The 26792-nt window shown below is 46.3% G+C and overlaps 1 protein-coding gene across 1 annotated transcript in view; it reads right to left on the bottom strand.

Moving 5' to 3' along the window:
- Positions 1-6200: 6200 nt before the first annotated feature.
- Positions 6201-26792, bottom strand: part of ALX1 (ALX homeobox 1) — a 67100-nt gene continuing 46508 nt past the window's right edge. The window contains exon 4 of the mRNA XM_078858785.1: positions 6201-7298. Within this exon, the coding sequence (XP_078714911.1) occupies positions 6858-7298 (441 nt within the window). The 3' untranslated portion in view covers positions 6201-6857. The remainder of the gene's footprint in view (positions 7299-26792) is intronic.

Below are 26792 nucleotides of genomic sequence, written 5' to 3'. Positions count from 1 at the left end.
CTGGGGAGACAAAGGCGGCCGGGCGTGGTGCTGGCCACCCACCCCCTCGGGTGCTGTGCGTGCCTTAATAGGTGCTCGCGAACATTATTTGGGGGATCTTTGTCTTTGTCTATATATACATACATACAATATACACAAGCCTAAAAGTCCACGTCTCCCTGCTCACACAAGCGTGGGTGTTACTGGTCTCTTGTTGGCAGCCCTGAGCCAGTGGTGGAAACTCCACATTCCTATGGGAGCAGTCAGTCTCCCCATTGGACAGCCAGTGTAAGCACACATACACACACATATGTCGTGGGTCATATTCTCTGCCCACAATCCCTTGGCAAGAAAGGATTTGTCTATTGAACCGATGGGACGTTACATCTGTGGAGGTACCAGTTGCTCGTTGCTTACAATGATTTTCTGTTGGCGTAACCTCTTTCTGATTGGTCAATGTTTGTGTATGAATTGAGGCTGGTGAAATGGGAAGTGGTTGTAGTAGAGCTCATCCTAATGATGGACATCAGGACATAGAGCCGGATCCACAAAACCTGTCGAAATGCACTCAGAGGTTCTTCTCTGCCGAGGCTGACAAGCAAGGCCCTGACTGCCCATGGAATCCCCACTCTCATCATACACCGCGTGTCATCAAATGTAATTGGCACTGTCAAAAGTGGTCTCACAACATTGCAAGTATACGCGCGCCTGTAAGACACCGATTATAAGAATGCTAATTTCATGAAGCATGCGAAATCACCACGAAATATGTTTGCGCAGCTGTGCTGCATAGCCCTCTTGGATGTGGCTTCCGGCTGAACGACACTCGCGGTCAAACGTGAACTATTTGTTTTTTTGACAAGAGCGCCCTTGAAATTCGCTAGGTTGTCTCATCTCAAACTTTTGATAGGGCACCCCCCAGTGGCAGCTGTCTCTTTGGACACAATGTGACTCGGCACCGTGCCTGCAGATAGCCGTTATTATTCTGCCAGAGGAGTCCATTGATCGCTCCGTACAATCCCGATAGATTACAATAATTTGCGATGTCATTTTAAAACTTGGCACCCCGCAGTATTAATCAGGGTGGCTGCTGGATTCGAACCACACGCGGGGACGGCTTTGATCCAAAAACACGCACCAGAGAGCTACATTAGCCACATCACTACGGCGATGTATTCCGAGACAAAGTGTATTGTTTGACAATTTTACAAACCCATTATAACGTACGATGACTTTTGGAGCAAGTGCTGTTCAAATAAAAAAAATATATATATCCCAGGGCGCTGCTCAACTCGATTGTATGTTTCGGACGACCAGTGACAATTACACATTCCCATGGCCAGAGCCAGACTATACATATAATGACCTCTGGTTAATTGCAGATGCATGGATTGATCAATACAAATTGTTTCTTATGCACACGACACATGCATCGATTTGCGAATTTGAGAATCCATTATCTTTGGATCCTCTATATTGTATGTCACGTGGTATGTTTACTATGAACCCTGCAGCCACTAGAGGCACTACATTGATGATGATGTAAGAAAAAATAAACTCGAAATACATGTTGACATTGAACTTTGACAATTCATCGAATCCCAAGGAGGGATTAAACGTTGTATGTCTAGTACTTATATTACTGTGTACCACAAATTCTACCTAATTTCCACACTCTATTGATATATTTCGCTGTTAGGAATTAACTTGCTATACATACACACGCATCAGTGGTGGTTTTGTTTTTGTATGTGCATGTAGGTTGAGCTTCTTTCGCACCGTACGTAGCCAACCGTGCTGATCGAAGGTGTGGGGGAAGGTACAACAAACTAAACACAAAAAGCAGTTCTAAAGAAATACGTTTTCAATCTAGATTTAAAAGTGCATAGCTCCAGTGGCTTCTTAATATCGGAAGAGCGTTCCAGATGGCCGCAGAAACGCATCTGAAAGCGCGCAAGGCAATGACCGTCATTGTTTGATGGTATGTCAAAAGCCTCTGCGAGGATGACCAGAGTTTGTGTGACGGTATATGCTCATTAACGATATCAGAAAGGTATCATCGTGGTTAATTTGTGGCAAGCACTTTATGTGTACAGATTACGTCGTTTTACAGACACACGGAAAAAAATGTATCGTTCGGTTTAGATGAGAAAACGTGGTATGGGACGTTTGAAAATATATTAGCCTGACGATGACACAAGTCAAATTTGCACTTTGAAAAAGTAAAGAGCATTCGTTCTCAGTCCTTAAACTGCAAACGTGTCTTTCAGCGATACGGTGATTCACTTCCATAAAATTTTAGATTAATTATTTTCTAAGTGTTCCTGACAACTTTACCATTTTATTTATTTTCACTACGAACGTGGAAGTAGGCTTTGCGTTTGTTGACGCAGCGGATTCTGAATGGTGACTGAGAGCGAAAACGTGTGCCATGTCAATAAACGGTCACGCACACACGCAGAGGTCTGCGCTTTCACCACAAACACCTGCCCTCCTCCCCATGGCTCTAGCTCCTGACACACACAGAGAGGTGAGCAGTGTAAATCACCGCACACAGAAGGATTGCAGCTCCATCCGCGCAGTGACTCGAACAGCTACAACGAGCAGAGTGGCGCTGTGATTATGGGGCGTAAGTGAACGTGCACAAGCAGCTCCTTTCGTCAATCCACAGCTGGATGAGAGGTGGTGAGGCTCGCACTGTAGGGGTGGGGGGTTATTTAACCAATCTTCACCGTAATAGAGGTTTTTTGGGTTAGATCGCGTAAATATATAAATGTGTCGTTAAAACCCGCCACCACCCGACACAGCCAACTAGTAAGGTTTGTCACGTAAACAGAACGTGGCCAATTCGTCACTAGTACAGCACTAACCGGTGTGTTGGAGAACCAAGCCACAACATTTACAAACTGAGTAACGACGTTTCGCCAGTAATTACAACTAGCTTCATCAGGTGACAGCCAGATTTGTGTTGAAGTCTTACTGTTTCGCTCCTTATATAGTGGCGTAGATGTGTTGGTCAGTGAGTCCCGGTGAAAGCAGATAGCATCAGACACGGGAGCATAGTACGGTACAACCATGGATCGCTGTTTGCTTTGCTGTCCACGGGTAGTGTCGAATCAGAAGGTGAACATTTAGATGTGAAGTGGGGATTGGCTCAGCCCGTCGTCCCCTCTGTTGCCCATAGAATGATCACTTCTGTGCGGAATCAACACTGCCTGGGTTATAAACATTTTTCCCTTCACCGTAGAAATGTGGAATTTCCACCGCTGGCTCCGGGCGACCAACATAGACGGGAAGTTCCCGGCACACGTTTGAACGGAGAAACGGCGTGAACTTGGGTTTTTGGCTTCAACGACGGGGGCAATTTGTACATCAATTAAAAATTCTCCACTATACCAGGGTGCACCCTTCATGTCTCGTGTTTACATGCCTTTGGTAATTCAGGGCATTAACAGCAACAGGTCGATGCATTTGTCACGAGCAGCATTCTCAAGGCTGGAGCGGCATCAGCTGATAGCAGTGGCATGACTTTTCGGGACCTATTTGTTTTTGAAGCGCCACGTATGCCGCATTCAAGGGGAAACAAAGCAATTATAAATGAATAGAGCCACCTTGAACCGCTTTGTATAAACAAGGAAAATGCATTACCATGCCCTCCACAAAAAAAAAGGTGCAGCACTTTAGCAAATGCGTTTCTGCCCGCCCAGTTATTTTAACTGCACGCTTCCCGTGGGGTTTCTTCGGAACCTTTCGCGAGCCCCGGTAATTATCGGCGCCGGCGAATTGCCCTAATTGATTTTGTAAATGGGGGGTTGGACGTTCTTCGGCCGCGATGGTAGGGCCGAACTTAAAATAGCGCACGGACAAACCCAACGGCGGGTTGAGTTCCGCGGCGAGCGCGCGTTCGAATTCGCGTCGCCACCCAGAGGACACGTGGCCGTTCGAAGGCGCCTCTGTAAAATCCAAGCAGGGCCACGACCTGCTTGGATTTTCGTTTTAAATCGTTTCGCCATGGTTGCGAAACGATTTAAAACGAAAACAAAAGAAACACGACGGTTTCTGCTCACCTCACCCACGGTACCCAGCGACAACACGAGAAAAAAATGGCAAAACATATTTTTTTACATACTTACAGCAAATAATTGGACAACCACTTTTTGTATTTTATTAAACTTAAAAATTCCTGTACGCATCCCCTGCGTCTACTTTTATAGCACAAAGCGCGGACAACGAGGTTTCGAGTTAAGCACTTAAAATATGTTTTTTTTTTCCGCGAAATATTTAAAGCGGCGCGGTTCTTACTCGTCAGACCGTGAAAAAATAAGGAGGGGGGCACATTTGCATATAACAACTTTCCGCACACCCAAAGCACTGCATGCGTGGCGAACGTGTCTCATGTTAAAAAAAAATACGAATTTAACTTCGGAAATTTTTTTTATATATATACTGGACATACGCCACCAACACTGTGTTAGTACGAGAGTAAGAAAAAAAAACCCACATCCTTGCCAAGCCAAAGAATCTAAAAATAAAACGGAAACCTTTAAACTTAAACCTTCCATCGCTCCCAAATGCAAACACATCACATCACTAAATATTTTTTCGCCTAATTCCCCAATCCATGGGACTTGGACTTCTCAAAATGTCAGATTGAAGTCGTAGATTCTTTTTGTCAGTGTCTGGAAGGCTGGATCGTTCTTTTTTCATCTCCACTCTTTGCCCCCTACAGCCCCAACATTGTTCTTCTGGCTGCTGCAGCAGCAGCAACAGCAGCAGCAGCAGCCACAAGCGTCGACCGCCCGAGGAGCATTTCTTCAGAGAGCCAGGTGCTTCATTACTCAAAGAGAGACTTGCCACCTGTGCAGCTGTCTTGCTTGAGTTCTGCACACGTGCACACGCGCGCGTGTGTGTGTGTGTGCACGTACGTAGCCCGCACTATGCATTCGAATGCCATTGTCGAGTTGGCAAGTCCGTCCGTTAATGCTGTTGCCACGCATTTCCTCTTTGAAAAGTCAAAGTGCCTACTTCCTGTTTGGATGAGCGACAGAGAAGCGCTCCAAGGCTCGTTAGCTGTCACTCAGCCAGTGCTGAACAATTCCACACTTTCATGGTGGGGGCCATTCTATCCGTACAACAGTCGCAGATGTATTCCTCACAAAGTGGTGACTCACTTTATAGACGCTGGAGGGATGATGGGCAGAGTTGACGACCAATGGGGATTTGAACTTGCAAACTTACGTGTGTTGGGTCAAGCGATCGAACCGTCGGACCACTCGGACACACCATTTATAACAAATATCATCTCTATGACCACATATCTGAAATTTGATTTTTTTTACCTAGTAACTTGGGTAGATATCAGCTCATTGTCCTTTATCTAAACACTTGAGGCCATATTGAGAGTCACTGCGTATTTTGCTTGCAAAGCAAATCTACAGGCCCATGCTTATTAATTATTTTCGCATTCAAACAGCAAGTGATGTTGCAAATTTGGCATCTGGATTCCGCACTAAATTGGCACGCAATCGCCCACTCTCATTGCAAGCGGGTATCACTGGGTCTTTAACGTCCACGTTACAGTAGACGGAGCAGCAGGAGGAGGCTGCAATGACGTCGCGGGGGGGAAGGGGTTGGGGAGGGGCGTGAGCTGGAGGAAGACGATGGGCGACCGAGACCGGCAGCGTCGACAGCTCCCAGAGATCAGCGACCGAGGGGAGGACATGAAACTGGGCGCCGTGGTGGCGACATGTTACCCCCCTCGCCTGGTAGGCCGCAGGTCGTGGGTTCAATCCCGACCCCCCCCCCCCACCCCCCCCGTGGTCGCGTGGATTTTTCTCTGGGTCATCCAATTCTTTCCTCCAGATTTAGAAACGTGCGTTTATAGTATTTGGATGCTATACGTTTCCACATGATAAGCCACGTCGTTGAGATATCATTTGTGGCCAGGTCACTCCTGAAAAAGAGCTACATAGCTCAGTGGGCATTACAGAGTAAAATAAAAAGTAAATTGTTTTACTATGGCAAGGTATGACGGCATCAACTGTATTGGCCTTGATGACCCCTTGACCTTTAGTATGATGGTACAGGACTCGAAATAAAAAGGATGCTGGATTTATCTCATTTTTCTGATCCTTAGGTTTAAACAAGCATCTCAAGAGTGACCTTCCTGAAATGGAGAATCTGAGTGAAGTCTTATTTGTATCGTTATTATTATAATTTGGTGGAGTGGCGTTATGATGAGAGCACTTGACGTATAGTCCGGAAGGTCTGAAGTTCAAATCCGTGTTTTGGTTGGTCGATTTTTGCCCATTATTATCATCTCCCCAGGGTCAATAAAAAGCTGGTGGGAACAGCGGTCATCCTCTCGAGGTAACGAACCTTGCCATAGGATTATGGAATTGACACCATTAGGTCAGGGCTGCCAACGGCAGTGAGCAATGCCCCACGTTCATTTCATCAAGAGGACACTTTGACATTCATTAACACCACGACTCTGCCATAAACCCGAGCGCAGGGCATTGAAAAGAGTCAGTACTGCGGCAGGAACTCGTTCTACATGAAAAAATTCAAATGCTCAATGCATGAAGGCACCCGCTGGCTCTGAACTCCACTACTGGCCGTGGGACGTACTTCGCTGCTCGCCAACCACGCCAGAGCTCTGTGACCCAGGGCAAAGTTGAGTTGAGGCTGCATCGATCGCAGCTTGAATGGCGGCACTGATGGTGGTTTCAAAGGGGGACGAAGTAGGGTGGGTTGGGGGGCGGCAAGGGGCGAGGTGGGTTTGGAGGGGGTGGCGGGTGTCACTTCGCCACACGACCTCCCAGCGAATGTTGGCTGCAGCTGACTGCAGTTTGCTGCTGCTGCGCGACCCATCGCGGCTACGTGGCCCACGAGATGGAGGCGCTGTGCTCTTTCGCCTTCATGCGCAGCGCGGCGATGCTCGTGCTCTTTCGCTCGCACTCCACGCTCAGCGTGAACTCGTGGCCGTTGACCCCGGCGGCAGCGGCGGCAGCGGCAGCGGCGGCCGCAGCCGCGGCGGCTGCCGCCGCATTCGAGATCCCCCCTCCGCCGCCCGACGCCCCGGACGGAACGGTCCCTCCTCCTCCGCCCGCGCCGAGCCCCACGCCGTTGAAGAGGCTGCCGATTCCCGGCGGGGAGAGGCACGGTCCCGGCGAGGGCATGCCCACGAAGGCGTGGGCGTGGGCGTGCGCGTGGCGCGACATGCAGGACGGCGGGAGGGCGTCGTGCGGGGACATCATGCAGCTGGAGACCGGCGAGCCGCCGGCGCTGCTGCCGCCCACCCAGGACGCGTTCTGCAGCTGCGGACGGAGGGGGTCGGATGGAGCGTTTGGGAGAGACGACCGAGCGATTGGTGAATGGGGACGGGGTGGGGGGCGAGCCATTGAACGGTCGGATAGACAATCGAGCGGATCGGTGAGACGTCAAAAGAGCGATTGGCGTGGCCGAACGGTGGACCGAGCGAATGGCCGAACGATCGAAAAGAAAGGAAAGTGTGAATGAGCGGTGAGCAAATATTACATTGTAAAAATGTACAAATGACCAATCAATCAATTGAGTGAACAATAAAGCAGTAGTGTTGAACAATGCAGGAACAAACATTTAATCATAGAAATACGAGTGAAAAATGTAAACGACTGATGAAACAACCACACAATGAAGAAGCAAGAACTGATCAAATAAACAAGCAAACAAACGCGTTGAACAAATAAACAAAGCAACGATCTTGCCAGAAATACTCAACACATTCGTCAACAATAACACTGATGTGAAAGGACAAACATAACAGTTGTGGGCAATGAAAGGGCCTTGCCTATTATTTATATAAAAACTAATTCCGTGTAAGGCCACAGTGTTATTGACCAAAGTGAGTTTTTTCTCTCTAAATTGTGTGCCAATGCCAACGCAGCAGCAATAGCATCACCAAAAACATTGTTTAATCAAAACATGCGTGTAAAACTGTGAACAATGGAAGAAAATGAAACAACAAACGCTAAAATAAATAAATGTGGGTGGACAATTTTTTTTTACTCACGAACGTAAAAGGGAAATAAAGAGGATTGCATGAGCACGGTTGGATTCTCATTATGTGGTACAAATTTTTCAGACCCTGATGAGATGATGGGCTTTCATCTTCTTGGTTCTTTCGGTAAAGTCACGTAGAAGGGAAGTAATGCAATAATAAAAATAAAACATAATAAAATAATTCTCACGACGTTTCGGCCACAACGCAAGCAGCCGTCCTCAGGTGAAAACCAAGCTCGTGTGCTGTTTCATTCAGACGCTGTCGCCTCGACAGACCTGGTTTTCATCTGAGGACGGCTGCTTGCATTGTGGCCGAAACGTCGTGAGAATTATTTTATTATGTTTTATTTTTATTATTTTATTACTTCCCTTATACGTGACTTTACCGAAAGAACCAAGATGAATCCCTGCAGTCACGAAAGCTTTAAATCGAAATGATGGGCTTTGTTGACTTCTAATGGGAAGTTAAACTTCCAACGTTTATGATTGCAATTAAAGCAAGCCATCCACGATGCCATCTGGCCAGACACTAGAATAGCCTTTATTTACACAGTCTGCATAATGTGCGTGAAGTTCATGTTGCCGTACATTATGCTTTGCATATTACATTTTTTCCCGCTTGAAACTGCGCTTGGAGTGAATAATTGCCAATCAGAAGGTTGCAAGTTCAAATCACGGTTGGGGAACCACAGCCAATCATCCTTCAGGGATTAATAGAGTGAGCACTGCTTTGTGGAATGTCAATAGTGGACATCCCATGGAGAGACCGGCCATTAGGAATTTTGACCACTAGCCCAGGGCCACAAGAGGCGATGAGTGCCACCTGAACATTGAGTTGTTTGTTCACTCGCGGAGAGATGCTAACTCCCTCGCCTGGTGTGCAGGAGGCCGTGGGTTTGATCCCGACCCGGACGCCTTCATATTGGGGGTTTTCGTGTATTTCTGCCCATGATCACATGGATTTTTCTCCAGGTCATACAGTTTTTCCCTCCGCATTTAGACTAAACGTGCGTTTAGAGCATTTGGCTACTATAAATGTCCACATGATAAGCCACTTCGTTGAATTGTCATTTATGGCGAGGTTGCTTCTGAAAAAGAGCTATATAGCTCAACGGCTTTACCTAGTAAAATAAAAAAAGTGTTTTAGTTTTATAGTTGGTAAGCTGAGGGAGTGCTGCCTTGGTACAATTGTCTGCACACTGGACTTGCAATCCGCATGCCCACCGGTTTGATCTCCCGGCACAGAAGTCCAAACAATGAGCAATTGTCTGAGATTTCCCCGCATTTCTGTCCACCCACCCAGCAGTATAAACTGGTTCACCACTGGCATCGTTATTTTTCCCATCGCTCCCTTGACGGGCAACACAAAGATCCCCCAGTAAAGCCTTAACAGACTGTTGGCCAACGGGCAACACGCACGCACACACGCGCACGCACCCATAATATTATTATTACTCGCATTGACGCCGTTGCTATTTTCTCTGTGGCGTGGTACCAACGGGTGCAGGCAGTGCGTGGTGAGCAAAGTGTGTAACGTGCTCCCACCTCTTCCACGACGTGGAAGAGAAGGCCAAATAACTCTTCAGAGGGGGCTTCCTCTGGTGGATGCCTTTCCGCCGGTAGTGGCATGAGCAAGAAATTGCAGCGCTGCTCCTTCACCGTGTTCCAGAAGCTACGGTCAAGTCAAACTTTAAGCCGGAGTTTCTTTGACTTAACTTCGACTCATTCCAACAAGTGTGCAGCGGTGCTCACCTCCGTGGCTCCGAGCCATTTTTTGGGGGGGGGTCGGGAAATTCCACACTCGCATGGCGAGGGCTGTTTTCCGTCGAGTAAAATCAAAGTGACACTCATTCGGTTGATCGCAGAGGGGAAATGTGCCGAGTCACAAATCCCCCCAAAGGGGGTTTGAACTCGTAACCTTTCCGCTCGAAAGTCACGCACAGTAACGCCGCAGCCGGAGTAATGTTACGAGCGTGAACAATATCCCTACATGGATTTTAATTCAATTTTGTATTTGGGGGAAAAATACATTGCGACAAATTGGAATAATAATAACAGAGTTTACTGGAAAAAAACGAAACTCTTGCGGAAATCTATTTGAATAGCATGAGAAATATCACTCGAGTAACGAGCACAGGACAAAAGCCTTTTTGCACGCACGCTCTGACGTTTGGCTTAACCGTGTAATCAACACTGAGGTGCTTTATGCAAAGCCTGGGATTTATTTGAGCAAAAATTTGGCTGTAAAAACATATAAACAACACACACAGTGGGAATGCATTTTTTTGGCGGCATGCGCGCTCAGAGGTCTGGAAATCATTTTGTCCGTTCTGCGTTCACCCCTCCCCCCATCCCCCCCCCCCCACGAACTGCCAACAGCAGAGAGGACGGGCAAAGGCGCTCTCGCGCACGGAAAAGTGCCTGCGCCTGCGGTTCACGGCAAAATATAAAACAATAAAATTCTCACGACGTTTCGACTGCAACACAAGCAATCATCATCAGGTGTGAAAACCACAGCAAGAAAATTTGAAAAAAGTGGCGGTTTTTTCTTAACGTTAAAAAGTCGTGAGAATTGTATTGTTTTATATTTGTATTATTTTATTGTTTCCCTTCTACGTTACTTTACCGAAAGAACCAAGAATATGAATCCCTGCAGTCACGAAAGCTTTAAATAAAAAAAATAGTTGATAGTTTATTTATACCAGGATCAATGTAATGTAACTTGATGCAACAAATCTCATTCGGAACTTTCTCTGGATGGCCTTGCCGTCACCTTGTCGTGGAACAGCGCTGGGGAGATGATGCCACGTTGATAATTACAAAGTCACTGCAATAGACCTCCTTACTCACACTCATCGTCGTCATCATTGGCCATGGTCACTCCACTGCTGGATCACACATTGGATATCACACCCGTTTTATATCAGAATCAGAATATTTATTTATGCTGAATAAATCCGATGAGCTATGGCTGCTCGTTTTCACAAATGTCCAGTTGGGGCAGGTCAGAAAGTTACAACAACATATAAAAAAAAAGAAAGTGTAAATTATATGAAATATAAGCAAACCCCAGAAAAACAAACTACAATAGTTTAATTTTACCAGGTGAAGCCCACAACTGAGCTATTCGCTTCTCTATCAGAAGCGACCTGGTCATAAATAATAGCTCAAGTGGCTTATGTGGAAATGTATAGCAGGTAATAATAATAAAAAATATATAAACGCATGTTTCTCCATGTGGAGGGAACAATGGGAGGACCCGAAAAAAGATCCACATGACCACAGGGATAACATGCAAATTCCAAATATACAGCAGCCATCAGGGTTGGGATCGAACCCACGACCTCCAGCATAGCAGGCGAGGAAGATGACATCTTGCCACCGTGGCGGCCTTTAAGTAAATAAAAAATTAATCGGTTCAAATTGCAACAATTCCCATTTCAACAAACCGATACATTTTACTCATGAAGTGTAAAACGAAATCTATTGATGAGGGATGGTGGGGGGGGATGTTAAATTATTGGTGACCTAGCTAAGACCAAATCCAGGTTTTTCGTTGAAGGTGGATGTGGTGACGTTGCTGGGTGTGGTGACCTCACTGGGTGCGGTGACGTCACTGGGTGCACGTCACTGGGTGCAGTGACGTCACTGGGTGTGGTAACCTCGCTGGGTGTGGTGACGTCACTGAGTGTGGTGACCTCGCTGGGTGTGATGACCTCACTGGGTGCGGTGACGTCACTGGGTGTGGTGACGTCACTGGGTGTGGTGAGCTCGCTGGGTGTGGTGACGTCACTGGGTGCAGTGACCTCACTGGGTGCAGTGACCTCACTGGGTGCGGTGACGTCACTGGGTGTGGTGACGTCACTGGGTGTGGTGACCTCGCTGGGTGTGGTGACGTCACTGGGTGCGGTGACGTCACTGGGTGCAGTGACCTCACTGGGTGCGGTGACGTCACTGGGTGTGGTGACGTCACTGGGTGTGGTGACCTCGCTGGGTGTGGTGACGTCACTGGGTGTGGTGACCTCGCTGGGTGTGGTGACGTCACTGGGTGTGGTGACGTCACTTGGTGCGGTGACCTCGCTGGGTGTGGTGACGTCACTGGGTGTGGTGACGTCACTGGGTGCGGTGACGTCACTGGGTGTGGTGACCTTGCTGGGTGTGGTGACGTCACTGGGTGTGGTGACCTCACTGGGTGTTGTGACCTCGCTGGGTGTTGTGACCTCGCTGGGTGTGGTGACGTGCAGTAGTAAATAGGTCTGGTGGCATAAACAACATTAGCCATGATGACCTTTTAATGTTAACCTACAGAGTGTGTTGACTGCAATTAATATGATAAAGCAGTCAGTCATTGATTATGCCATCACACATTATGCAATTCCTGTGGTACATGATACATTCAAAGTGTCTCTCTCCTAGCTCAAGTAACCCATGACTTTTTGTGTGTTTGTCATCTCCTTCCCGTGTGGTGTCCGAAACATCCTATTACATAGTCTTCCTTTAAAGGTGACAAATGCGTTGCATTTTGTTTTATCTGTGCTTGTGTACCACTGCTACCACAGTATTAGCAGCATCACCAAATGCATTGTTTTCCTGTGCCCATTTCTCTCTTGTTGGCAACCCTTAGCCAATGGTGGAAAATCCACATTTCAATAGCAGAATTCACCCTCCACATAGCACAACCACTGTTACCTTCCCACAATGTGGTACTCGCTTTAAAGGTTTTCTGAGCGCAAGCTGAGCGCAGCTCTGACCGCTCTAACCGATGATCACGGTTGGTTATGTACGGTGCGAAAGAAGTCCAACGTACATACGCACGTGTGTACCCTCCCCCCCCCATCCTCGAAGGGAAAAGAGCGCAGAAGCGTTGTGGACGCCCAGCTCTAAACGATGTTTGCGCTGCCGGCGTGCATGGAGCACGTGGGTTTGTGTGGGCGGATGCGAACACCCCGGGGCCGTCGATGCGGACAGCGGCTCGCGAAGACGAACACGCCCGATGGCTGCTAGGCTGCAACGGTCACGCAACACAAGCAAAAAGAAAAACCCCGACCGTGTCCGAGCACCGCGATCTTGAGCCGCGCTGGGCACAATCGCCGTCTCGCTGGACCCAAGACAAACACCCAGAAAATATTTCCACATGAGCTCATAATTTCTCCGCTGATCGAAATCGTGGATGTTTGGTGGTGTCTTCCCCCCCCCCGTTCTTCCTTTTGCCAGATTAAGGAGGCATGGACGGAGGGGAGTGGGTGGGTCGATGGGGTGGGTTGTTTTAGGCCGGCAGCGGCGGCGGCGTCGTGTCAAGGGGCTCACGGCGAGGCTTGCAAGAGTCACGTGGCAGAGCTGCTGCCCGGAGCCAGGCAAACGCTCGCAACACCTGGGCTCCCTCCTCGAGTGAGCCCGTGGGCTGCGTGTGGACACCAACGCCGCCACCACTTGTCCACTCGTTTTGCTACCGACTCGCTCCGCAACCTCGAGAACGCTTGTTTTGTGATCATGCATTGTATGGTTTCGCGTCGAACTAGGAGCCAGCTTCTAACAGGCAGGGTCATTGCCCGTGAACAATCCGCTTGCCAGCATTGTTTCAAGCAAGGCGAGCTGATGACGAGACACTGAATGTTAGAGACCGGCCCAGAGCTTGTTCGTGTTGAACTAATTTTGCTCAAATGATGCACTGTGAAAAGGCCATGTAGCTTACTTTTGGATGTGTAAAAATGCTGTTATTATTATCATTGTATACGGAGGGACAAGATATCTGAAAGTGAAACGTTGTTTTCCTTGTTGATTTTCTGACCATTGCATTGAATTCATTCTTACCTCAAAACCAGAGATACAGGATCGGTTGAAGGATCTTTGTCTTTACAGTACATATCCATGGTTTTTTACCCTTCTATCTGGCAACAAAACTGACACCTTTTTTACAAGGAGTCATGTTTGCATAGACCACAATACCTGCAGTCATAATGCAAACAAAAAACATAACTCTGAGAATGTATGCACTGTCCTTGAAGTTGATTGGTCCACACCCGAGACAGCTTTCCTTAGAGCCTAGTCTTACATGGGTTGGACCAGATGACTGCAGGTATTGTGGTCTATGTAAACATGCCTCCTTGTAAAAAAGGTGTCAGTTTTGTTGCCAGATAGAAGGGTAAAAAACCAATTATCATATTTTTTAATGGCAAAGGAGGTTCCAATAGAGTACATATCCAGGCATGGGTGCCTGTGTCTATTCAGCCAGATGGCAGGATCGGTTTTCAACTCAAAATCAGAATGTCATGAGATCAAATCCAGGACGGAATTAGATCCATATTTATTTAAACATAACGTATTATTATTACTACACTGTTAACATATTTTTTTTGTTCTGGGTAGTAAGTGATATTTCCTAATTGCTTATGCCTCAAAAGTACAGAAAATAGCTATTATTCCCCACAAAACTTTGCTTTTGTGACCAGGACAGTGACATTTTGAAATTTCCCTATTTCCCAGAACATTACAGATAAATTCAGTGCTGAGTAAACTTGGAGTAACTGCTAGAACATTCTAGAAGTTTCATAGTAATATAAATAGTAGTAAAAATACAGGGGCCTTAAGCCGACCAGTTCGGTTTAGTTCCAGCTGCCTAAGTGGATACATTTCTGCATTTTTCTGAGATGGCATCAAGAAGCTGCAAGCATCCGGCAGAAGCATTATGCTATGTCGGCGGACAATTTATCAAGAAAAGAGAGAAAAGTACTCTGTGGAAGCATCTGCTAAGATGTGTGAGGCCTACAAGGCATATTTTGGCATGCCAGTCGGGGATCAAGACAAACCCTGGGCACCTCATTTCACCTGCGAGCAATGCAAAACAACTCTGGAAGGTAAGATGGACAATTGTTGCTCGGAATTTTATGTTATAAAATTTGTTTTAAATTTTCTAATTTTTACAATTTTCAAAGTTGCGAGAATCTCTTACACATTAGTCACATAAGCTCCCCGTACCCACTCTTCCGGAGAGAGAGCAGCCGTCTTTAGAAGACAGTAGCAAGTCAGAGAGTGAGGAAAACGTTGTAGATCCAGATGACAATTTCAGAGGTGGAGCTGAGGAGAGAAACCCATACTACGCCAACCAAAAAAACCTCAACGACTTGATCAGAGATCTTGGTCTCACCAAGTCCCATGCCGAGCTTTGACGTCTAGCCTCAAAGCAGTGGAACTTGTTCGATGAAAGTGTGCAAGTCGCAGATCAGAGGAAGTGTCACCAACCTTTTTTCAGCTTCTTCACCTGTCAAGATGGCCTCTGCTTCTGCCACAAGGCGACCAGTCTGTTCGAGGCAATCGGAATCGCCTGTAACCAAAATGAGCGGCGCCTCTTCATTGACAGCTCATCCAGGAGCCTCAAAGCCGTGCTGCTGCATAATGGTAACAAGTACCCGTCTCTTCCCCTGGCTCACTCGGTGTACCTCAAAAAGGATGACAACAGCATCAAGACCTTGCTGGACGCCTTGAAGTATAATGAGTATGGCTGAGAGGTCATCGGAGACTTCAAAATGGTGGCATTCCTAATGGGTCTCCAAGGCGGTTTAACCAAGTTTCTCTGCTATCTTTGCCTTTGGGACAGCAGGGACACCAAGGCGCACTACCACAGGCGGGACTGGCCACAGTGGACCGAGTTCTCTGTGGGGAGGAACAACGTCAAGTGGGAGCCACTGGTGGACCTCTGGAAGGTGCTGATGCCACCACTGCACATCAAATTGGGCCTTATGAAACAATTTGTCAGAGCTGTAGATAAGGAATCGGCAGCCTTCAAGTACCTTCAAAACTTCTTCCCTAAGCTGTCTGAGGCAAAGGTCAAAGCCGGTGTCTTTGTCGGACCACAGATAAAGAAGATCCCAAAGTGCAATGAATTCTCCAAGAAGCTCACTAGTAAGCAGAAAGCGGCTTGGAACAGCTTTGTCACAGTGGTTCGTGGATTCCTGGGCAATCACAAGGTAGAAAACTATGTGGAGCTGGTTGAGACTCTGGTGAAGAACTATGGCACAATGGGCTGTAGGATGTCCCTCAAAGTCCAAATCCTTGACGATCATCTTGATAAATTCAAGGAGAACATGGGAGCATACTCGGAGGAGCAAGGCGAGCGCTTCGACCAGAATATACTGGACTTTGAACGCTGTTACCAAAGACAGCTTAAAGAGAACGTGATGGGAGACTACATTTGGGGACTGATTCATGAAAGTGATTCACAGTAATCATAAATCTAGAAAAACTACTCACTTCTAAATCTTTTGTAGTAATTTTTGTATTACTTTAGTATAATTACATGTTAATGTTTATTCATATGTATTTTTTTTCTGACTTTATGTGAACGACAAAACACAGATTCGCCTGTTTTCTCATTGAAAATAGGTACATTTTAAAATACCACTGTCCTGGCCACAAAAGCAAAGTTTGTGAGGAATAACAGCCATTTTCTATACTTTTTAGGCATAAGCAATTACGAAATAACACTTACTACCCAGGAACAAAAATTGTGTTACATCGCTTTATCATCGTGACATACTTAGAATGTCACAGCAAGTGTAATCATGTACAATGCACATTAAGCCTCCGTCCAATGCTGAGATATTCCTCATAAATGCTACTGAACGTTTATCTGAAATAATGCTTTCATTTTACTACGAACCCATAAAATTTTGAAAGACTTGTCGTTAAATCGAATGTCTTTTTGCCACTGAACTCTGGGAGCCAAACTCAGAATCTCGCCGTTGATGGCTCAGGGTTCAGTGTTCTGATGAGGGAGCTGGCTCCATGAGCGACCCAGCCACCCAATAAAAAACCTGGGTTCTGGCCTTTGCTGAAGGCATCTTTTTTCTTTGGCCACGGAATATATAAAGTGTTTTGTTGCCGTCATTAAAAGAGACCAAACCAACCAAAATAAATGATATCGGTGCTAATATCTCTGACCAATAACTCTTCATAGCCCAAAGAATTCCCCAAACTGCGAGCATGGCCTCATCATTCTCATATCACAGCTGAGTCTCTGTTTGTGTTGAACTCAGACCAATTTTGTTAGGCGTTTATCCTTTTTTTCTGTATTCATTTGAGGCATGTAAAAAAATAAAAGCTTGGTGAATTATGGTACATGCACAGTGCAGCCTGCATTGTTAACAACTAAATATGAAAGAGGTCCCTCCAACAGCCTCGTTACAAAAACGAACAGACCAAACGGTTTCCTTAAAATCTTCTGCTGCTAGACCACCCAGATAATACGGCTTACCAAAAATCCATGAAGAAGGTACACCCCTTCTCCCCACCGTCTCCACCATTGGCTCACCCACCGACAAACTGGCCCGATATCTGTCTGAGACCTTTCAGTTATTCACTGGTAAGACCACCTCTTCTGTACTTAACTCAGTTCACCTGGTATTGTCAATTAAAAACATCTCACTGTCCCACGATTATTTGCTCGTTAGTTTCGATGTCGTTTCTTTGTTCACCAAAGTTCCTGTGCCCGATACCATTGCAATCCTTGAATATTCGGTCCAACAAGTATTGAATGCTGATGCAACGGCTCTGGTGAGACACTGCCTCACCAATACATACTTCACCTGGAATGGAACATTCTAGAAACAACCTAATCTCACCCCAATGGGTTCTCCCTTATCTCCGGTTGCAGCTAATATTTTCATGGATACATTTGAGACAGACGCCATCCAGGCATCCACTCTATGCCCGTCCTTGTGGAAGAGGTGCGTAGATGACACATTCGTTATCTGACCACATGGCCGACTAGCTCTGACCCAATTCCTCAACCACATCAAATCCATACACCCAGCCATTAAATTCACCATGGAGATGGAAAAAGATGGCATGCTACCTTTCTTGGATGTCCTAATCAAAAAGAGACCTGATGGCTCAATGAGCCATTCTGTCTACAGGAAAGTAAATCATACTGACACCTACCTAAAACATGATTCCCACCACCATCCATCCCAGAAGAATTCCCTCATCAAAACTCTACACCATAGAGCTCAATGTATTTCTGACCATGAACACCTAACCAGTGAACTCAAACACAAGCTCGCAAGGCAAATGGATACTCTGACTACACAATCCGCAAAACCATCACCCCAACTGTGAGGAAGGAGCCATCTGAGGATCCAATCAAAACCATCACCTTGCCATACATAGCAGGGGTAACCATAAAGATTTCCAAAATCATTTAACACAGTACATAAACTTCGTGATCTAATCCCAACTGTGAAGTACAAGATTCCTGACATGCAATATACCGGTATCTACAAAACAAAGCTCTATCTGCGGCAGGAGTTACATTGGGGAACCTAAGCGACATGTCTTGGACCGTGTTTGAGATCATAAGGTAGATTTGAAACACGGTAGGACCAATACTTCTGCCGTGGCTGATCATTATTTTAATGTGGCTGGCTCACACGAAATTGATTTCTCTAAGATGATGGTACTTTGCAAGCCCACTGGCTATAAATAAAGATTTGTTCAAGAAGCCATTCATATATACAGACACCATTTCAACCGAGATGATGGTTATAAGCTCCGCAATCATTGAAAAGATGTCATCAACCACTTTGGGTCATGACTTGATTTGTGTTTTCTTGTCAACCTCCACCGTCAGCAGTGTGGGTGTATGGAGCTAGGTGCAATGATTGCCTGGTGGCCTTCTGATTGTGTAGACCTACTGCCGGTGTCGAGGTTTTCCCCTACATTAACATCAACTGCCCCGCCCATGCTGCTGACACACTTAGGCTACGACCATCTCTAAACCTTTATAAACAGTTTGCCTTAAGAGGCTAACCCCCCTTTTCCTGATGACGACCGCTTTTGTTGCGATAGAAACGTCGTGGTTTTTTTGTTTGTTTTATTTTTATTACTGAAAGAACCAAAACAAATCTACATTATAGATTGCTAGTGTGCTCACTCTGGTTAAGAAGCAGGCTACAGTCTGCATTATAGACTGCCAGTACACTTACTCAGTTTAATAACCATTGCTACAGTCTACATTATAGATTGCCAGTACACTCACTCAGTTTAATAACCATTGCTACAGTCTACATTATAGATTGCCAGAACACTCACCCAGCTTAATAACCATTGATATAGTCTACATTATAGACTGCCAGTACACTCACCAAACGTAATAACCAGGCTACAGTCCACATCAGAGATTGCAAGTACACTCACTCCGATTAAGAACTTGGCTATAGTCTACATTAGTGTTTGTTTATTCACTTTATTTTTATTATTATTTTTCTATCTACATGACTTTACCGAAAGAACAAAAGAATATAAATAAACAAGCACTTAAAGTAAACGTCTTAGTCATCAACCAGTTTTAGTCATAATTGGCTGTGATGTTTCCATCTTGTCACCTTCCGATGCTAGTTTCATTTTATTTTACTAATTTCTCCAGAGCTCCTGCGCCTACCCTTCTCTTGATTCATTAACATAACCATCTCCGCTTGAAGTTGGGCATACTACTACAAGTACAAAAAGTAGTTAATTTCCCACATTAACATAACCATCTCCACTTGTGCTGGCCTCAGGGCCCTTGTGTCCCGCCCACTTCGTTGGGCGCGCTGCAAGTTGACACTTGGGCTAAGCCCATCTTAAACCTTTAAAAACAGCTTGCCTTTGGGAGTTTTCCCCCGTTTTTTCCACCTGAAAACGATCGCTTGTGTTTTGATCGAAACGTCGTGGTTTTTTGTTCATTTTTTTGTTAACTTTGAACCTATCTACGTGACTTTACCGAAAGACCCAAAGAATATTAAGGTAGCAGACTTTCAGAAAGGCGTAATAGTTGTCATTGCAATAGATGAACCCCTTAGTTTATTTACGGGATAATTTGAAATAACTTTGGTGTGTGTATTGACATCTAAACGTGGCTCCTCGTGACTTCCACATCCGGGGAGTGTGATTGTTTTATTGGCCAGTACATCGATGAGTGGTTGTGAACGAGATGAGAAAAAACGTTCTTCCTTGGAGAGACTCAAACTTTGAAAGCACGATGGACGAAGCGCTTTGCACCTTAAGGGAACGACAATGAAATATAACACCTTGTTATCATTCTTTGTGAGACCGCAAACGTTGAATTCACCCCTCGTTGTTCTGTTCGTGGTTTTGTCCTCACACACGAAGAGGCGGCACTCAGGATCAGTAAATGAAGCAAACCCGTCGGGCCCCAAGTAGCTCAAGGGGTTCTCAGATTCATGAAAACCAAAATGCATTTCTGGGTTTCACATCAAATGTGAGCTTAAATAAAATTTCCACAATTAATTAAAATAGAGGCGGTTAATCTATCTCACCTCTATCACGTTTGCATCTCTCTTTCATCGTCATATCACATCTACATTTGCCTCATCACATCTATATCTGCCGTATCTCGCCCCGTCTCCTATCTCTTGCCAATATCTCTTCTTCCGTCATATCACGAGCACTCTACAAAACTAAAGCAGACAAAGAGAGAGGAGATGGAGTGGGTGGAGCGTGGCTCATGTCTGCTCAGGGTCACCCCACTGGTTATAGGCACCGTTCAAGGCCCTCATGCATGCACAACAGTTACCGCACCGCGCGCCCGCCCCGTATTTGTTCAGGGGTGGAAGGGGGCGTTTGGAAGCGACAGTCTTTCTTTCATTGGTGGTCCTGCCTCTCTCCTCCGCCTGCCGTGTGTTGTCACGAAAGAAAGCAAAGCGCTTGCCGCTCGCTGCGAGCGAGGCGAGAGAGGGGAGAATCAGCAGCGGACCATGGCAAGCAAGCGCATAACAGCTGTCGGCTCATTCCGCTGTGATTAGGGCCCGCGCCGGTGAAGTCAGGTCTCGTTACTCGAGGTTTGATTTTCCCGAGCGAGCGAGCGAGCGGCAGGCACACACACACACCTGCAGCTGCCTATTTAATATTTTATTAAAGTTGTTTTTTTTGTTGTGTGTGTTTTATTTTGTTTAAAGCATTCGGGTTAGTTTTAGCCAACAGCGGGCGATGGCAAGATGTGAATTTACTTTCGCGACGACGCGTCGCGTTGCTTGCGGTGGAGTCGACGGTTAACTTTTAGCGATCGTGATGACTTTGTTTAATACAAAAATAATAATATTAAGATTGTCCGGCTGCGTGGTTCTGTGTTCCCATCAATCTCTGCACAATACACGTCGTCTTCTGTTATGTATGTATGTATGTTAAACTTCTTTCGCACCGTAAGCAGCCATCTGTGCTATTCGGAGGTGCGGGGGATGGACAACAAACTAAATACAAAAAGCAGCTCTAAACAAATGAGTTTTCAAACTATATTTAAAAGTGCATAGCTCCAGTGGCTTCCTAATATCGGAAGGAAGAACATTCCAGACGGCATTTGAAAGCGCACGATGCGGTGACCGTCTTTGTCTCATGGCCAGCCAAAAGCCGCTGCGAGGGTGGCCAGAGTTCGCGTGATGGTTTATGCTCCACAGTCAAAAATAATCTAACATCTACAATTCAAATTTTATGACAATTTCTCTCTCAGTTTAAGCCATAAAACAAACAGGAGAAGCTTCCGTGGTGCGATGGTTTAAATCTCTCGGCGCGGAAGCTGAAACAAAGGCCAACTTGATAACAGTCGCCACAATCGATCGGCAGGTCATGTGTGATGGGACAAAGTGAGTGTGGGTCCTCTCACCTCTTCCCGAGACGTCTCGCCAGCATTGAATCGGCCAAATAGCCTCTTGCGGGGCACTCTACAGCTCCCTCTAGTGGGTGCCCTTCTGCCGGAAGTGTCATGAGCAAGCAATTGCAAGACTGCACTTTTACTGGATACAAACCATTGGACCCTCTTCAATAAGATCAAGAGTCCTCATCAATTGTTTTTGCTACCTGTATAAATACAAGTGAGAATTTGCGGTGAGTATGCCTGAATTTCCCCACGAACTGTCGGCTGAACAGTCATCAAAAGTAATTCGTTGTTATAGTGCCATGCTGCACTTGTGGATGTAATTCAAGTGGTTTCCAATTAGCGAAGCCTTTGAAAATGTTTTCACAGAAGGAACGGCACAGGGCTGAGTGAGCGTTGAGTATATCTCCAGCTGGGTGGTGCCGTGGTTACAGCAGTTAGTTTATTTCGGGTGAGGCCCATTGAGCTAATAAGCTCTCTCTATCAATGGTTAGAGCACCTAGACACACGACTCAAAGCGCGTGAGTTCAAGTCCCAGTTGGGGGCCGACTTAACCTATCATCAATTCAGGGCCGATAAAACAAGATGCCGCTATTTCGGAATTTTCAGCAGTGGTCACATTGCAGATAAGTTGACCCGTGCCGTGATAATGTGGAATTTCCACCGCTGGTTCAGGGACACCAGTGGAGATGAGAACCGCTCGTTTGTTCGTTTAGAAAAAGGTTAGGCAGTTTAACATGGACTCTACACTGTTCATGCGCACATGTAGATTGAACAACAGAGAGAAACGAATTCGGCACGAGAGCCCTCGCGTGTTAGTCTTGGCTCGGAAGTATATTTTTGCCGAAGTTGTTACACCGAAAAAAGCCCCTGTCCACATGAATCCACTGGACCTGGGTCTCTCCCAGCTCTGAAGAGCCACCCGTGAGCAGTGGAAAAAGAAAAGGGGCGGGGGGAGGGGGGGTGAGACCAACTGGGAACCATTCATAAAGCAACAGCGTGAAGTGCGAGCGCACGTGACTCTGCGACACGGCCAAATCAGCCGAGGACTGCGAGCGGCACTCAACTCCGATCTGCAAGCTCGGAGTCGCTGATGGAAATTTCCCATTGCCACTGTGGGGGGCCCCAGTCCTGTCGCAGGGTGACTGCTGTCCGGCTGGGTGGCACTCTGATTTAGAGAGCGCTTCGATTTGGTAGCCCATCAAGTACGCATGTATGCTGAACTTTGTTCGCACCGTACGTAGCCAACCGTGCTCATCAGAGGCGCGGGGAAGGACAACAAACTAAACACAAAAATCCGTTCCAAATAAATGATTCAATAAATACCACATTGTGAGAAGTCAATAGAAGTCATCCTTTGTAATAGACTGTGTTCAATATGAGCGAGAGTGAATAATTTCCAAACACAGTGTGTTCGTTCTTACGGTATAATTGCGCTTTTGGAAATTATTGTAAATATACTGAAAGTGCGCGCACGTGGGCACTGCTAGAGACAGAGAGGCGGTCACGGGGCTGCAAATCCAAGGGGCACGCGTCCGCGAGAGAGCAGTGGAAACATCCAAGGGGGCTGGGTCCCCAAGAGGAACAGAACAAGGGGACTGGACCCCCTGAGGAGTAAACACGTGGCCTGAACCCCTAGCAGCAGGAAGACATCCAAGGGGTCTGAGTCCGCAAAAGGCTTAGCCAAGGCGCATGGATCCCTGTGAACAAACGTGGTTTGGATCCTTCTTCTTGGTTCTTTTGGTAAAGTCACGTAGAATGGAAATAATAAAATAATAAAAATAAAACATAATAAAATAATTCTTCTTGGTTCTTTCGGTAAAGTCACGTAGAAGGGAAGTAATAAAATAATAAAAATAAAACATAATAAAATAAAATAATTCTCACGACGTTTCGGCTACAACGCAAGCAGCCGTCTTCAGGTGAAGAATGAGACACTACCAAGCTAGGAGCTTATATATAAGCTGGGTTGGAGGTGGAAGAGCGCCTTAACAAAAAGAATGTGCATATGAAGAGGAATTTAGCATATTCATGGGAAATGCGTAGGAGGTGGGTGGGGGGGGTTTCATAGTCATATTATGCCCATGCATTATGCAGGATCAACAGCACCAAGGGGGGGTGCAGGGAGTAGCATTAACAAAGGAAAGGAATGTTAATGATATGTAGCTGCAGTTACTAAACAACCACGTAGAAAACTAAAGTATAAACTACATAAAAAAAAGTATAAACTGCATAGCACCATCAGTATACTTACTATACTCTACAATAAGCTGAGTTACTAACAGCAAGTAATACATTACAATTCTACGTCGTAATAATCATATAATATGCTTCCATCTAAACTTTATTCTCTTACATCACACGAGCATATACCGTACTATATACTGCCATAGATAAACCCAACATTAAATTATATACTGTATTGCTATAAACCACCCTATACCTTATACATTATGTTTTATTTTTATTATTTTATTACTTCCCTTCTACGTCACTTTACCGAAAGAACCAAGAAGATGAATCCCTGCAGTCACGAAAGCTTTAAATCGAAATAAAATAATTATCACGATGTTTCGGTCACAACGCAAGCAGCCGTCCTCAGGTGGAGAACAGATGATTTTATTATGTTTTATTTTTATTATTTTATTATTTCCATTCCACGTGATGACTTTACCGAAAGAACCAAGAAGATGAATCCCTGCAGTCACGAAAGCTTTAAATCGAAATGGTTTGGATCCTGTCGAACGGTGTTCTTCATTGCAAGGCACGCTGGCCACTGGCGGCCCCCTAGTGGCCTTTAGCGCGGCCCTTGACGTGCGCTGCCCCGAACAAGCACAAATGTAATCAGCCTACGTGCTAAACAATACACAACATTTCGATGTAAAGCTTTCGTGACTGCAGGGATTCATCTTCTTGGTTCTTTCGGTAAAGTCACGTAGGAGGGAAATAATAAAATAATTAAAAAAGAAAACATGATTAAATAATTATCGGAAAGACAGCGTCTGAATGGGCACCACCAGGCTTGGCCTGTTCTTCACCTGAGGACGGCTGCTTGCGTTGTGGCCGAAACGTTGTGAAAATTATTTTATAATGTTTTATTTTTATTACTTTATTATTTCCCTTCTACGTGACTTTACCGAAAGAACCAAGGAGATGAATACACAACATGTGAAAAACACTCCTTGCGGGCGGTGTGGTGGCCCTCGCAATGATGATGTCGTGCCGGCGAAAGTGGTCCCCCTCTGAAGAACACTGCTGTAGAGAAACTAATGCCATCTTCACCGTGATCATCATCATCGTCTCCACCGATGCAATCCCCATGTTCGGTGTCTGTCGGTGCCTCGCCTGCTCATGCAGATGGTGAAGAATTTGCATCGCACCGTGGGATCGCTCCAGTGAACTCTGTTATAACAGTGCTTTTGATGCAGTTCAAATGTACACGTTTTAACACGGGATGAATGGCATCCATTCCCTGTGTCAGAAATTTCCGAAATATTCAAATAAAATTCAATCGCCCGTGGTGAAAAGTATTCGCTGCGCAGTTGAATCCAGGGTGGATTTATAACCCTCTCGGGCAGGTGCACGAGTGCAGTATTTAAGCCACGAACTTCAACTGCTTGTAAACCCCTCTGTTTAACCGTTTCACAGATCATCCTGGTTTTCACCGAAACCCAGAGAGGAGTGCCCTGACACAGAGCGGCAGCATGTGTTCTCTATCTTCACCGGTCGCTACTGGACAAGTGCTGACGCAATGCTGATTGCCGAAGACCTGGACGCAACGTTGCACGTACGTCCGCGCAGCTACGTGAGCTCACGTGCCAACTACGGCCTGCTGCCAGAAGCCCTTGCCGTCGCCGCAAACACCCAGGATGTCGCGCAGCAAAGAAGTTCAAGTGGTGATCACGGGCAAATGTCATGTTATCTTCATGTATCTACTCGCAAGGTCACAGAACCACGGGTCACCGCGCGTGTCATGGATCACACAGTCTGCGAGGTGCGTTTTTTGCTTACACCCAATAACGAGACTTAATTGGAAGACTGAAATAAACAACAACTCAACACCGTTCACCGTTATCACTGCCTCGAGAAGAGACGGCGTACGTAATAGGCGATGTTTTATTCGCAGCGCACAGACACGTCAGGGAGGTGGAGTGAGGTTTCATTGGCCCGTTTCAGAGGTCGCACGGCTTGGCAAATGTGCAGAGGCTGCAGCCGATGCCAGGAGGGAGTCAGCAGATGGCCAGGGCCTTGCTCATCTCTGACATCTCGGCAAGTTTTCTCTGCCCTCTGTGTCCACCGGGGTTCTCCGCAAAAGGCCTTCAATCCCCGAGGAGCCAAGTCAGATGTCGGACCATCGGCCAAGCGTGATTTGTCCGCCCTGGGTGCTCAATGCAATCCGTGAACGGCAATTGACGGTCCGTTTGTTGGTGGGCCCTCTCCAAAGATTGAACAACGCAAATCTGCCCCACCTCGTCGCTATTTGCAACGTAATCGTCTACAGCCCTGTATTGATCCACCGCTGGACGAAGGCCTCCACATGCCGCCTTGGACATGGGGGGTGTCTGAACGTACTTTACCACACGGGTTAGTGCGGGGCCGGTGAAGATGCCACATTGATTTAACCATGGCCAGGAGTCAAACTGCACGATTCATCTGCTGAGCTGAGTTCGATTCCCTGCCACGACTAACATCAGTGCCGAGCGACACGTGGACCGGTCCTTGCTTCTGCCCTTTCACCATCTCACACTGATCATGGTGAAGTTCAGTTCAACGAATCATGGCGTGGGAAGAGCTTCATCCAGCAGTGGATTTACACATGGCTATGCATTATTTATTTTATAGATGCCCGACATACAAAGGCAAAGATCCTCGCATAGCCCTTTCAGGCTGTTGGGGCAAGTGCTTGTCAGCAAGCACCTATGAATGCCGACAAAGCGGACATGGTGTCGGGGTGGCCAGCACCACTCCTGGCTGCCTCTGATCCAGTATGTAAACATCAGCGTTGATGTTTATATACTGGGTCAGGTACCAAATCAAGGCTGAGTCGACCTAGTGGAGGCCCTAGACTGGTGAAGCTATTCGCCACTGATGTTGCGAATGATCGAGAATCGAGGTTTGGTTCTCACGC

Source organism: Lampetra fluviatilis, chromosome 8 (genome assembly GCF_964198595.1).
Source record: "Lampetra fluviatilis chromosome 8, kcLamFluv1.1, whole genome shotgun sequence".
NCBI classification, from domain to species: domain Eukaryota; kingdom Metazoa; phylum Chordata; class Hyperoartia; order Petromyzontiformes; family Petromyzontidae; genus Lampetra; species Lampetra fluviatilis.
The sequence above is the reverse complement of the archived record's forward strand: the minus strand, read 5'-3'. Positions and strand labels throughout refer to the sequence as shown.